The 14545-nt window shown below is 39.2% G+C and overlaps 1 protein-coding gene across 3 annotated transcripts; it reads left to right on the top strand.

The window, feature by feature from the left end:
* The first annotated feature begins 6416 nt into the window (after positions 1-6416).
* On the top strand, positions 6417-13929 carry LOC139457754 (uncharacterized). Of its 3 annotated transcripts, XM_071239102.1 has the most exons (8): positions 6417-6516; positions 8158-8193; positions 8662-8703; positions 9504-9539; positions 10001-10123; positions 10917-10950; positions 11440-11495; positions 12175-13929. In XM_071239102.1, the coding sequence occupies exons 1-8, from the start codon at positions 6429-6431 to the stop codon at positions 12276-12278; spliced, it is 519 nt and encodes a 172-aa protein (XP_071095203.1). In that variant the 5' UTR covers positions 6417-6428; the 3' UTR covers positions 12279-13929. The 3 variants fall into 3 exon arrangements, with proteins under 3 accessions (XP_071095203.1, XP_071095204.1, XP_071095205.1); XM_071239103.1 differs by lacking the exon at positions 8158-8193; XM_071239104.1 differs by lacking the exons at positions 8662-8703; positions 9504-9539.
* The last annotated feature ends 616 nt before the right edge of the window (positions 13930-14545 follow it).

The raw sequence follows: 14545 nt of genomic DNA, 5'->3' as shown, positions 1-14545 counted from the left end.
CCTCGGACGGACTCGGAGAAATCTTAGATACCTATTATGATAATTCCACGTTACAGGTACCAGAGTTCAGTATTAGGGAATTACGAGGTCTTGACAAGGCAATGCGAACAATGCGGGGAGAACTCATCAATAATACAGCCAAGCTATCCGAAATCGACAAGCATATAGCTTACGAGAAAACAAAACTCGAACAGGCGGGCGATGAGTTCAGTAGACGCCGCGTAGCGGAAAGATTGCGTAACTTAGAAGACGAAAGATCGGCCCGCCTCGAAGCAGCTTCCAGTAATAGAAAGGCACTTCGTTCGCAAATCAGTCGTATTCGAGAAACTATCGATCAAGTCCTCAACGATGACACTACACTGGCCGATAAAATTAAAACATTGTTCAGAGAACAGGGAATAACAATTGCCAGTATTTTAACCGCGTTGGGATTTATTATATCGACTTTGACTCTCGCGTTAACAGGTGGTAGCGGCGGATCACTGCCTAACGATAAAAACGGTATAAAAGAGTGGATAAAAAAGCATTTAAAAGCATTAGGTTCAGCACTGGGAAAGCTAGCTGAGAAAGCCGCGGCTGCACTTCCCGGTATAATAGGGAGTGTTGTTTCCTGGCTATTGAATTTATTAGCTAAGACCACCACTTGGCTTAGTCAAAACTTGTGGGGGTTGATCGTAGCAATTGCAGGGCTGTTGTACGTATTCGCTAAGAACTATTTAACCACCAAATCATGAGTAAACCAACCGAGACTCCACCCACTACAAGCGCTGTTTTTTCATCGATATGTTGTTGATTTTTAGCCACAATATGCGGTGACACTTGTGCATCAGTAGATGTTTGTGCATTATTAGATGGTTGCGCGATAGTTGGTGTTTGTGGCTTTACTATTCCCTTTTCGCCGGTGATCGTTTGCGTTATTAATTCGAAGTTCATATCTGAATTTATACCTGGTTTTTGTTGATCGGTAGCGATAACAATTTTATTATTATAACCTATCACTTGACCGATCTTAAGTTCCATATTACTCGGAGACATGTATAGTCCCGGTGCATAAACAAAGTCCACTTTGGATTGAGCGTACTGTAATGCATCTTGAAAACGCTTTATAGACGATGGTATGTCAACTGGTGAATTAATGGCGTCCTCCACGTTTGCGACAAACTGTTTTTGCGCATCGAGCGCCGTCCCAGAACCGATAATGGACGTTCGTGTTTGCGATTGTGCTCCGAGAATTGCCATACATAAGTTCTTATCGATTCATTAACTCTTACAAATCCTGGGTTAGTAAAATTATTTTCCGTTTTATCATTAAGAAATTCATTCCAAGCGTCTGCGGTATCGTTCATTTGTACAATTTTTTTAACAATATAAGGCAAACCACTCTTAAAACTCATAATATCCCCTCTCCAATCGTTACTATAAAGTTCCCAGCCATGATACCAATGACCAACTTTATACCGATAATCATACATTCTTGACTAAAGTTTGCTGGCCTGCCGCAACTTATAAAAATTAAGACCAGGTTTATGAAGTTCTCTATATACATAATCGCTTTCTTCTTTGAGGGTTGTTATTTCATCTGCATACGGCACACCTAGACCATGGTTTGCTCCTTCAATACGCCAATCTTTACTCATAGAAACATTAAATTCCTTACAAATACGCTCATACGCGGACCTATCATAATTATTATTTGTGGAATTCCACGCTCGATCCTGGGGTAATGGAGCACTAATTTCTTTTAGTATACGTCTAATCTGATAGTACACTTGAAATGACATAACAGACTTATTCAGTTCAAATCCTGGAGCGTAAAGAGATACGCCACATCCCGTTGTGGCACACCATACGGCAAAGTTTAACTGATTCTGCCAAAATTGCATCAGATTGTGAAACCAATCGTGCACCATTTTATCGCTAGTTGCCGTGACCCTGTAATTTTCAAAGATATCGGGGAATTTAACTAAAAATTCAGCACCAGAGGCAGTTACTATAATCGATTGATTAGTAATGTATCTTGATTTCATATTTATGTTATGATATAGTATCATTGTATATTTAATATGTATGTTACACTCCCGGGAATAACAAATGGCCAGTCTATTGAACTGCTTCATACTATCGATAACTCGGATGGACAACTCGAAGTAGCTCTATGTGATGTAACGTATTACCCACGGTGGACCAATATAAGTGCTGCGAGAGGTAATAATAAGATAAGGTTAATTGAAAACGAATATGTTGTTAGAGGCAACACTATTATACCTGATGGGTATTACAGCTTAAGCTCACTCAATGATGAAATTTTTAAGCCTAATTCCATTAGGCTCACACAAAATGAGGCGAATGGGATAATGAATATATACACTGAAGAAATAGGTATGATTATTGGTGAGAACTTAGGAATTACACTTGGATTTGGACGGTCAGAAACATTACCACAAAACACAAAAACAACTATATATGCATTACCCGATTTAGTTCCCTATAAAGAGTTGTGCATCCATCTTGATCAAATAAGCACGACGGATAATATTCAACTAGAAAGTCCTTCAACTCTGCTCAGATCTGTTCCAGTGAAAAATGAAAAACACAACAGCGGTAGAACGGAATCTTTCTCGTCATTACAATATAAAAAAATTAAAGCGGGGTATTATTTCAGACCTCAAAATTTCTGTATTAGATGTAAAACATCAACCTGTACATATAGGATACTTAAGTGTAACACTCCATATTATAAATAATGGTTGATGCATCAGGCCCTGGAACGATAAGACAATGTAATACAATTGCGCTTTCCGATCTCGGAGACACGGAAGGATTAGGTAAACCCGGTACCAATTGTAAGTTATACGCTTTACACTTACACGATAATGTATACAAGCGGAAAGAAGTTACATTCACGGGTAATCTAGAAGATTTAAGCGATGTCGACGTTAGTAGACTCCTTAAAACCACTCCGTACAATATTATTTACAACAGTGAGAATAAATGGACTACGGTCGAAGCAAACATCAAGTGGCTACTGAAGATCGTCATTACCCCACCTTATGCGATGATGGGTAAGGGACATAATTTAACTAAGATAATAAATAGTGGCATCGTACTCGCGGCCTATATCCCGTCAAAACGAAAAAGTGTGTTAGTCACTCCCCTGCCAGAAAAACCAGGTCATATGTTATATAGTCGTCCGGCAATCCAAAATGTTAGTTTAAATTTGGTTGCAGAATTTGATGATATTAAAGTTAACTTGAGTGCAATACCTAATATTTCTACGCTTATTATTGAAGTCTTGTTCGGAGATGCACCGGTAGATGCCTTCGAAATATTACCAGGTCTATCGATTAAATGGCTCAAGAAACACGAGCGTCAACGTTGCAGTATTATTCATGTCGGAGCATCACCCGTTGCAACCCTCGAGGGGGTTCAAATTATTAAAAGTGACAGAATTTCTCTTTCTAAGATATTCTTACCGTATAATATACATTTGATAAGGTTGATGTATACTATCAAAACATTTAAGCAAGACCAATTAAAGACTATTATATATTCGTAATATATACACTATGAGTTTATATACGGCGCTCGATGAAAAGATGGAAACTGTTGACGGATTTCGATTACATCAAATAAGCGACATAAAACATCGAATAGAAAAGGATAGGGAGTTGAGACTTGGATTGTATAAAAAGTATCGCAGAGCCGTGAATGCTCTGGACGGAGTTGACACAGCTCTTGTAGTAGCTGGCATGGGACTCGGTGTAGCCGGTGTCGGTTTACTATCAACTATAATCGCCGCGCCTATCATGCTCGGCATGGAAATAACCGCTGGAGTCTCGGGACTGGCAGGAATAAGCGATAAAATTCATTTCTCGTAGGTTGCAAAAGAAAGCATTAAAACACGATAGTATTCGGATACTCGCCTAAGCAAAGTTGAGCAGCATTGAGGATCATATTTCGACAGCAATGGCCGATTGTAAGATATCCAAGGATGAGTTTCGTTTAGTGCTGTCGGAACTCACCAAATACAACGTAATGAAGCAGGATATTCGATCAAAATCTCGTAAGACCAATGGTATTAGCGAAGACGAGAAAAAAAACTTCATAGAACAAGGGAGGCAACAAGCACGTCAATTATTCCGTGCCAAAACCAAAGAACTGGTTGGAGATTAAAAATAAATTGCTTACTATCTTTTGATCACATTTAGACAAATGCTTACATAAATATATATAATAATGGAAAAAACTATTAAATGGAGAGAATTACCACAAGGTTTTTATTATATCAGTGATGTCAAACCAACCAAATACGGTAATCAATTGTTTCTTATCAATTTACAAGAAGAGTGTAGTTATATAGTCTGGTCTCCTAGTAAAATGAACGAAGAACTTAATAAAAATGTTGAATATCGCTTTATTGATAAAAATAATGAAGAATATTTTTATTACCATTTAGGCTCATCTAAAGCAATGATTGGCCCCAGGTATTGGTGATCTAGAGCCAATTTAACTTAATCTCATGACTATCGTTAAATCGCATAATCATTTTGGCATAAAAAATTCCATCTGTAGTAGCAGTATAGGTATATGAATCTGGCTCCAGTGGAAGTGGTCCAGAACCCCCATTACCTATACTACTTATCAGGATGAAGCGCTGGTATTGTGCTGGGAGACTAAGGATTGTTAATAGGGTGAAGCACGGGTATAGTGCTGGGAAACAAAGGATTGTTATCTGGGTGAAGCACTGGTACAGTACTTGAAAACAAAAGATTGTTATCAGGATGAAGCACGGGTATAGTGCTTCGAGACTAAGGATTGTTAAGAGGGTGAAGTACGGGTATAGTGCTGGGAAACAAAGGATTGTTATCTTGGTGAAGCACTGGTATAGTGCTGGGAAACAAAGGATTGTTATCTGGGTGAAGCACTGGTATAGTGCTGGGAAACAAAGGATTGTTAAGAGGGTGAAGCACTGGTATAATACTGGGAAACAAAGGATTGTTATGTGGGTGAGGCACGGGTATAGTGCTGGGAAACAAAGGATTGTTAAGAGGGTGAAGCACGGGTATAGTGCTGGGAAACAAAGGATTGTTATCTGGGTGAAGAACTGGTATAGTGCTGGGAAACACAGGATTGTAATAGAAAGGATTGTTAAGAGGGTGAAGCACGGGTATAGTGCTGGGAAGCAAAGGATTGTTATCTGGGTGAAGCACTGGTATAGTGCTGGAATACAAAGGATTGTTAATAGGGTGAAGCACTGGTATTGTGCTGGGAAACACAGGATTGTTATCTGGGTGAAGCACATGTATAGTGCTGGGAAACAAAGGATTGTTATCTGGGTGAAACATTGGTATAGTGCTGGGAAACAAAGGATTGTTATCTGGGTGAAGCACTGGTATAGTACTGGGAAACAAAGGGTTGTTGTCAGGGTGAAACATGAGCATTGTGCAGGGAAACAAAGGATTGTTAATAGGGTGAAGCACGGGTATAGTGCTGGGAAACAAAGGATTGTTGTCAGGGTGAACCATGAGCATTGTGAAGGGAAACAAAGGATTGTTATCAGGGTTAAGCTCGTATAAAGTGCTGGGAAATAAAGAAATGTTGTCAGGTTAAATAGGAATTGAAACACACTGTCAGCGAACATTAGCACGAGTACAAGAGGTGACTTTTGTTTAATTATTTCCGCAATGACATCCGTGCTTCCCACGATATGTACACAGCGATTGTTTCGGTTTTGTGTTTAATAGTGTTATGTGTGAGGTGTTCTGGGAAACTAACCTTCGTAAATATGATGCATTATACAGTGAGTGTGTGAGTGAGTACATGCGTGAGTGTGGCGTGCGAGCGTGCTCGGGTGAGTGAGTAAATGCGTGTGCGTGGCGTGCGAGCGTTCTCGGGTAAGTGAGTGAATGCGTGTGTGTGGCGTGCGAGCGTTCTCGGGTGAGTGAGTAAATGCGTGTGCGTGGCGTGCGAGCGTTCTCGGGTGAGTGAGTGAATGCGTGTGCGTGGCGTGCGAGCGTTCTCGGGTGAGTGAGTAAATGCGTGTGTGTGGCGTGCGAGCGTTCTCGGGTGAGTGAGTGAATACGTGTGTGTGGTGTGCGAGCGTTCTCGGGTGAGTGAGTGAATGCGAGAGTATATGTCTTTGACAAATTTGACACACCAGGTACCCTCAACTCACTCATTTAAACGGTTCCAGGCCAAGACAAATGCTCCATATGAAGTATATGGATACATTAACACATTAACAACAATGTCACCTCACACGCATGCACACACGCACAACCCCATCACCCATCACCAATCAAAGCTTGTAGCTGGGATACTAGGATGCTACACCACGGGCTGTACTGGTGGGAAGTACAGGAAGAACACTAAACATCTGCTTCCTGTATCCAAGGAGACATACAGGCTATCGGGCCTTGTTTGTACATATGCAAGTTGTGTCTTTCTTCATCGATTGTAACATGGAGCGGGAATGTCTGTTACTTGTGGCAGTGAGTCAGTTAATCCTTGGACAGGGTAGGTAGATGGTTCTAAAATTGTAGTCAAAGATTCAAGAGCGCAATTACATGACACTGGCACATTAATGTATAAGCATACTAGCATAAGTGATAACTGTATCATTTGTGTAGGTACTCACATATAGATAGCCAAACCCGACGGCATAAAAGTCGCTATTGTAAGTCGTCAATTTCGAGACTCAATCAGGGAATCGAACCCAAAATGGTAGGTTTCTAGCCCACCTAAAGGACGCAACTCTGCACACGATTGAGCCACTCGTGCTCACTCTTCAAACTACGAATACTTTTTACCTGACAATTGTTAACCCTGTCTAGATTCTTTATCAGAGAACAAAACAGATTCTCCCACTGATGTTGTTTGTACACAAGGAAGGTTTGATTGTCTGTTGTTTAATGTTGCTCTCGGCATTATTACAGCTGTATGACCGTGGTCTGTAAATAATCGAGCCTGGACCAGACAATCCAGTGATTAACATTATAAGCTCCGATCTAAGCAATTGGGGTACGATGACATGCATCAACCAAGTCAATTAGTCTGACCACCTGATCCCGTTAGTCGCCTCTTACAACAAACCTTTTACAGCTGGCACGGCTTGCTGAGGACCTATTCTAACCCGGACATACAGAGTATCAACCATACTTTTATAGGACAATCAGTTACATCATTAAAACTAATATTATTTGTTTTTCTTTGAAGAACATTCTACTTCTGCTTATGTTAAGTATAGTAAAAATCATCTAGTATTTCTATTTTTTCTGTTCTATTTTCTGAGACTATTTATCTACTGGTAAGCCAGGTTAAGTTGAACCAACTCACAAAACGCATTTGAGACAAATAGACGGTGCACAGCATTTGGGCAAACATATTTGGTTAGTTACAAGTAGAGAAGGTGTACGCATGTTGTACACGTGCAGGTCATGACAATGAATTTTACAACTCCCGTGCTTCCGCGGACACACGTGCTGCTCATAAGACAACTTGAAGTAAGATGGTCGGCGTGACAAGTCGATACCAGAATTCTCTAAACTTCGAAAAAAGTTGATTACATACAAATAAACTTGTCAAATTTAGGTAAGCATGGACAAATCATACATTCTCTGGCTCGAGGATTGGCCTCAAGTGTCATAAATTACTTGGAGAAAGAATTACAAATAAATCTCAAGCATTGTCATTTGACGATGTCGGCCAGTGCGCTGTTCGCCAACTTGTACACAATTCGTATGCATACTGGGACCCTCCGCTACCACTTTCTCCGCAATGGTAGCGCCAGTGGGCGGATCTCATACATAGTCATGCGAGGTTAAATGTCAGGTCACTACTAAACTTATCCTGGCTTACTACTTCTTGATTAATGCTTGCACTTGTCGAGATGTCATGTATCGGCATGGGGTTGAATTGTAAGGAATGCAGTATTGAAATATCCCTTCCAGTGACAACAATCCTAAAAGTTCGGAACGTGAGGTTTTTTTTTAGTTTCTTTAGTTTGTTTTCTACCAAGCGTTGCAAAACACCATAACAAGACGAAGGTTGTCAATGTTGAAATATGGAGAAAAACACAGTGAGTTGATTTCCTCTACATTTTACAGAACGCTCACAGAATGAACTTGTAGGCTGTAGTGTATGCCTCTTTTATTCCAGGAAATATATCCACTGAAAGCACCACAACATCTGCTGGTAAGTTCAAAAAGAAACTTAAGACATTGCCTCCAAAAAACCCTGAAGATTTGGTTTAGAATTCGTCTTAAGAGACGACTAACGGGAGCGGGTGGTAAGTTTCGCTGACTTGTTTGATGCATGTCATCATGTCCCAATTGTTTGTATCGATGCTCATGGCAGTTACTGAACTGACTGATCCAAACTCGATATAGCAGGAATATCGCCGCGTGCGGCGTGAAACAAAAAACAAACAAACAAACATTGCATCACAGATCATAGCATGTGAATATGTTGTATGTTTCGAAAACGTTAATCATATTTGCATGTTATCCGTGTTCTACTTAATTTCCAAAATGAGAACAATTGTCTTTTAAACAAAATGAGGGATTGTTATGTGACAAGGATAATATTTCTTGGATGTTAATTATATCATTTTTGCTTTTATTGTTATTTCAAGATTTAAATTAATTCATTTTTAAATTTAAGCACAAACAACAACTGAGATAATCAGTCCTGGAATTTCTGAAAGTGAGTTTTATTCTTTTTTCATAACAAAGATGTGTTACATAATATATATAGCGCCCAGTGCTCATTCCTGGTTAGAATAGTTCCCCAGCAACCTTTGCTAGGTGGAAGAGGTGACTTCAGGGATCGGGTTCTCAGGCTCGGACACTGTGTGCTTCACACGTGAATATCCGGGTTAGAAAAGCTCTTCGGCAACCCATGCTTGCCGTAAAAGGTGACTATGCTTGCCGTAAAAGGTGACCATGCTTGTCGTAAGAGGCGACAAACGGAGTCGGGTGGTTGTTCTTGCTGTGACATGGTTGATGTATGTCATTGTACCCCCAATTGATCGTTGCTCCTGATGTCAATGATGTGAATATTGCTGTGTAATTTTCATAACAAACAAAAAACGATTACATATCAAATCATGTTATCAGCTAATGTTGATATTTTTATCCTTGATTTTCCACACAAATATTCTTCTGATTGTGTATGTACAGGTCACTACTAAACTTATCCTGGCTTACTACTTCTTGATTAATGCTTGCACTTGTCGAGATGTCATGTATCGGCATGGGGTTGAATTGTAAGGAATGCAGTATTGAAATATCCCTTCCAGTGACAACAATCCTAAAAGTTCGGAACGTGAGGGTTTTTTTTAGTTTCTTTAGTTTGTTTTCTACCAAGCGTTGCAAAACACCATAAGACGAAGGTTGTCAATGTTAAAATATGGAGAAAAACACAGTGAGTTGATTTCCTCTACATTTTACAGAACGCTCACAGAATGAACTTGTAGGCTGTAGTGTATGCCTCTTTTATTCCAGGAAATATATCCACTGAAAGCACCACAACATCTGCTGGTAAGTTCAACAAAGATGTGTTACATAATATATATAGCGCCCAGTGCTCATTCCTGGTTAGAATAGTTCCCCAGCAACCTTTGCTAGGTGGAAGAGGTGACTTCAGGGATCGGGTTCTCAGGCTCGGCCACTGTGTGCTTCACACGTGAATATCCGGGTTAGAAAAGCTCTTCGGCAACCCATGCTTGCCGTAAAAGGTGACTATGCTTGCCGTAAAAGGTGACCATGCTTGTCGTAAGAGGCGACAAACGGAGTCGGGTGGTTGTTCTTGCTGTGACATGGTTGATGTATGTCATTGTACCCCCAATTGATCGTTGCTCCTGATGTCAATGATGTGAATATTGCTGTGTAATTTTCATAACAAACAAAAAACGATTACATATCAAATCATGTTATCAGCTAATGTTGATATTTTTATCCTTGATTTTCCACACAAATATTCTTCTGATTGTACAAACAAGGCCCCCACAAGTCGTACCTTGGTGGCGGAGTCGCCATAGGTGTGAGTGTTATGCTGATTGTGGATGCCATCTGTCTGGCACTGGCGTTTATCTACAGGGACACACTAGCAGCCAGAGTAGCAGGTAAGACATACCATTAGATATTTGCTAACACTTGATAAGAATTGGTATATTCAGGACAATATGCTGCATGCTGTAGATATGAGTTAGGAATACAGCAAACGCATTATGTTCATTTAAACTGTTATGATCAGGCAAGTGAGGTTTAATTTGGGCAATATGTCATGCCATTTGTTGACAGCGTCCCATTAAATTAATGTCAACATTCACTATTGTAAATATTGATAAAAGTCGTGTGATAAATGTAGGATTACAGAATGATCTGTGTTACTATGCTTAGAAAGTTAGAAAACAAAATATTATTTGGGGGGGGGAAATTTTGAAAATTTGATTTCTCATAATAGAGCTAACCAAGCATCAGTTAATACAGATATGGGATAAAACGAATCATGTCAATATTAACAGATAATATTATTAAGGAGGAGGATGAGGGAGAAAGTTATAAATGAATTTTTCTTAAATATGACTTGAAACGCGCGAGTGAGTGAATTATTTGGGTTTAAGGCCGTTTTGAGCAGTACTTCAGTTGTATCATTTCCCAACATGAGCAGGGTAGGGAAGATCACAATGATGAAGCCGTGAGTCCAGTTCAAAAGCGTGGGCATGGTCAATCTGTGATTGACACCTAGGATTATAGCAGTTTTACAAAGCGAATTGCGGCGGCTTAGACGACTTGGCCACTTGTGTTTTAGTTCATGTCTCCACATGTGAAACGTAACTAAACACATCATCAATCTGCGTTCAAGAGGATAGTGTTGCTTTCAAATGTAGCAAACATTTTGAAAATATTTTTCAGGGACAAAGGAAACCAGTGATACACATATGAGTAGGTAAGTGAAACACTTTCCAAAAATAAATAATTAAATTTTCATTACAATTTCTGTATTCTGATTGCCTGAATTGATCATGTGGTATTGCCTTTATTTCCCAAGGAATGCTCAAAATTGAGTCACGCCCACCAAGGCGGACAATCCCAATTACAGTCGAGGGAATTTCTCTTTCTGCTCACCTGTATCATCATACACATGGCTTTGTAGCGAAGTTCATGCATGTTCATCGTCAACACAACTCTTCGTTGCCGACGGCAGGGAATGAACGTACCTATCGTCATTAACCAAAGAATTCGCATTGACTTTTATTATTTGTTAGGGTTTTCTTATTATTCTATTCAACTAAATCGCTGCACATATGACGTTTGCGATGGGACATCAAGCACCCTGACAAGCACGCCCCGACCGCAAACCCATTACATACCTCCTCCAGCAAGTGTTTTATATATACACATGTATTAACCTGAAGTCCTATCTCTTTCTCTTCAGCGTACAAATATCAAATCCCGTCGCCATTACAGCCAGAAACCAGACGCAATCACAAGGTCAGAGTCCATTATTGTGTTCTTATTATTTACTAACAGGAACGTATTCCTGCAAAAATGATAATAATAATTAAAAAGGACGAGAAAGTTATCCTTTCTTTTTGACCCACTTCAAATATCAAATTATCAAGTTACAAAACATGTTTTAAAATTGACATGAACATAATCAAACATATTCAAAATCACAGCAACCCTTCTTGTCTTGAGAGACGACTAACGGAATTAGGTGGTCATGCTCGCTGACTTGGTCGATGTATGTCACCGTGTCCCAATTGTGAACACCGATGCTAGTGACTGTCACTGGATTGTCTCGTCCAGACTCGATACAGCAGGAATATCAATTCGTGCGGCGTTTAACAAAAATTCTCACTGAAAATATCAAATTGTTAAGTTACAAAACTTGTCGAAGTATTGACAAGAACATAATCAGACATGTTCAAATTGTTAACAAGCAGCCTCTTTACACTTTCAAGTTTGGAAACATTTAATCCTTACCTACGCATTTGTGTTGTCATCATGAACATGCAGTTTTAAAAGTGAACAAAGTCAAAATAATGATTTGTAAAATGTGTCCTTATTTCTTAAATTATGCATAACCATACATGTACTATTAAAGGAACCTTATCACACACTGTCCTTGTGCTAGTGTCGGTTACTACAATATGCTTATGTCTTTCAGAAGACCGCTCACCAGCGGCTAGCAATGAGTATGAAGCTCTACAGAGAGAAAATGTGCAGGCCCCTAACACGTATGAGCAGATGCACTTTTACCAGAATTTGTGAGCAATTGGAACACCTACAGTGAAACGTCAACATGTCATCAAGACCCATATGGAAGAAGCACTGCCTATTTGGTTTCTATAATTAGATGGAGATGCCTTTACGTGCAACTCACATTCTCTGAGTATTCGTTTTACAGAAACTACATAGCAACATATGACATTGCAGATATCATTATTGGAAAATAACGTGCAAAACATCTACATCTCAAATACCATTGCGTGCACACTTGCATTATTCATATCATTTTATTTAGACCATACATCATGGTTCAAGTGACTTTCTAATCAAGTGTGACACCGACTGATTATAAGCAAATGAAATAAATCATAAATAAGGGTAATAAGGAAACGACTATTTGTTTTGTCTTGTTGAATATCAAATCATAATTAAACCACATTATTTAAGTGTTTTGTGGCAGAGATCGACACTAGGTTATTTATTGTTGGAGTACACTTATGATTTTAGATGAGGAACTGGACTACGAGACAGTAATAATTTGAGAAAAAATTGCAAAAGGGCAACAAAGTGTAAACTCTGTTACACTCCAAAAAACACAAAAAGATACTTTTATAAAAAATAACTTCGAACTTATCCTTAGATGAAAAAGCTATTGAAATTGTAAACCAAACATCCCACATCACGATCTTATCAAATGGCAAATGGTTACTGATACGACATCTGGGATGACGAAAGTATTTATTACATACTGAAACGAAAAGTACCAGGTAGGATTTATGGCATATTACCATTATCCTTATCATTATTATTATGAGAATGTTTGAAGTCTTTTGGTTCTAAAAACGACAAAATAAGTGTGCGTGAATGAGTTCACGCCGCTTGTAGCAATATTCCAGCAATATCACGGCGGGGGACACCAGAAATGGGCTTCACACATTGTACCCATGTCGGGAATTAAACCCGGGTCTTCGGCGTGACGAGCGAACGCTTTAACCCCTAGGCTACCCGACCGCCCCTACAAAATAAGATATCCAACAATACTTCCAGTTCAGCTCAAAATGACTGAAGTTGGATTAACGTCACTTTGTCTTCCTTGGTGTTCGTCTACAATTAGGGAAGCATTAAAAGAAAAGGAAAAAGACGTCTGTCAAATATGCAATGGAAGGACACCACAGCCTCTTACCCCAAGATGAAGCAAAATAGTTATTTAGACATAAATATGACTAACTGTTCTGACCATCTTTCATAGCAATGTGGAAAAAGGTTACAATTGAATCACATAAGTATTCGTTCAGCGTATTTAAATCTTGTCCTTGACATCGAGGCAAAATTAGAAATCTAACACCACATTAGAACTTAAGGAATATGGTTAAAGTATTTAATAATGATCCAAGCTTTTATTGTCATAAATGTGACCATTCATTTGTGTCCCCTTAGACAACGACTCGGTCACCTGTATCCCCACTGTTCTGGGTCGGGCAATAGTTGACCTTTAATACTGTTAAGAAGAAAAGTTTGAAAATATTAGATAGATACTATACTGCAATACTATTTCTTGAAAAATATTTTTACTAACTTCTGCTAACTCTCATAACTATATGTAAATATATGCAAAGGAATATTTCTTAAAATATTTCAACAAGAAATATATACACTGCGTCTGTTCTGTAAAATGTAGAAATGTACATACACCCAATAAAGTCATGTTACAAATAAATGTAATCTTCTTTATGTAAAGAATAAGTAACTCGCTCTACTCTAGTTGCATAAATGCAGCTCAAGCAACGTTCTCCCTTCATATCATTACACGGAAGACTTACAATGAAAACATCAATATCAGTATGATGTAATCATTAAAGAAGCATAGTCTATGTTACTTTCTATCGTGAATACTCCCCGTGAAGATTCCGGGATAGAATAGGTCTTCAGTAACCCATGCTTGCCGTAAAAGGTGACAATGCTTGTCGTAAAAGGCGACTTACGTGATCGGGTGGGCAGGCTCGCTGACTTGATTGATGCATGTCGTCGATCCCAATTGCGTGGATCGATGCTCATGATATTGATTACTGGATTGCCTGGTCCAGACTCGATTATTTACAGACCGCCGCCATATAACTGGGCAATTGCTGAGTGCGGCGTTCAACAACAAACCAAATCTATCGTGAATACCATATGGGACCGGGTTAGAAGTGATCTTCAGAAATCCGTGCTTGTCTTAAGAGGAGACTAACGTGATCGGATGATTGTGCTCGCTCACTTGGACGATGTATGCCATCGTTTCCCAATTGCATATATCGATGCTCATGATA

Source organism: Haliotis cracherodii, unplaced genomic scaffold (assembly GCF_022045235.1).
Source record: "Haliotis cracherodii isolate W230 unplaced genomic scaffold, xgHalCrac1.p SCAF_12, whole genome shotgun sequence".
NCBI lineage: Eukaryota > Metazoa > Mollusca > Gastropoda > Lepetellida > Haliotidae > Haliotis > Haliotis cracherodii.
Note: the sequence above shows the minus strand (reverse complement) of the source record. Positions and strands in the feature narration are given on the sequence as shown.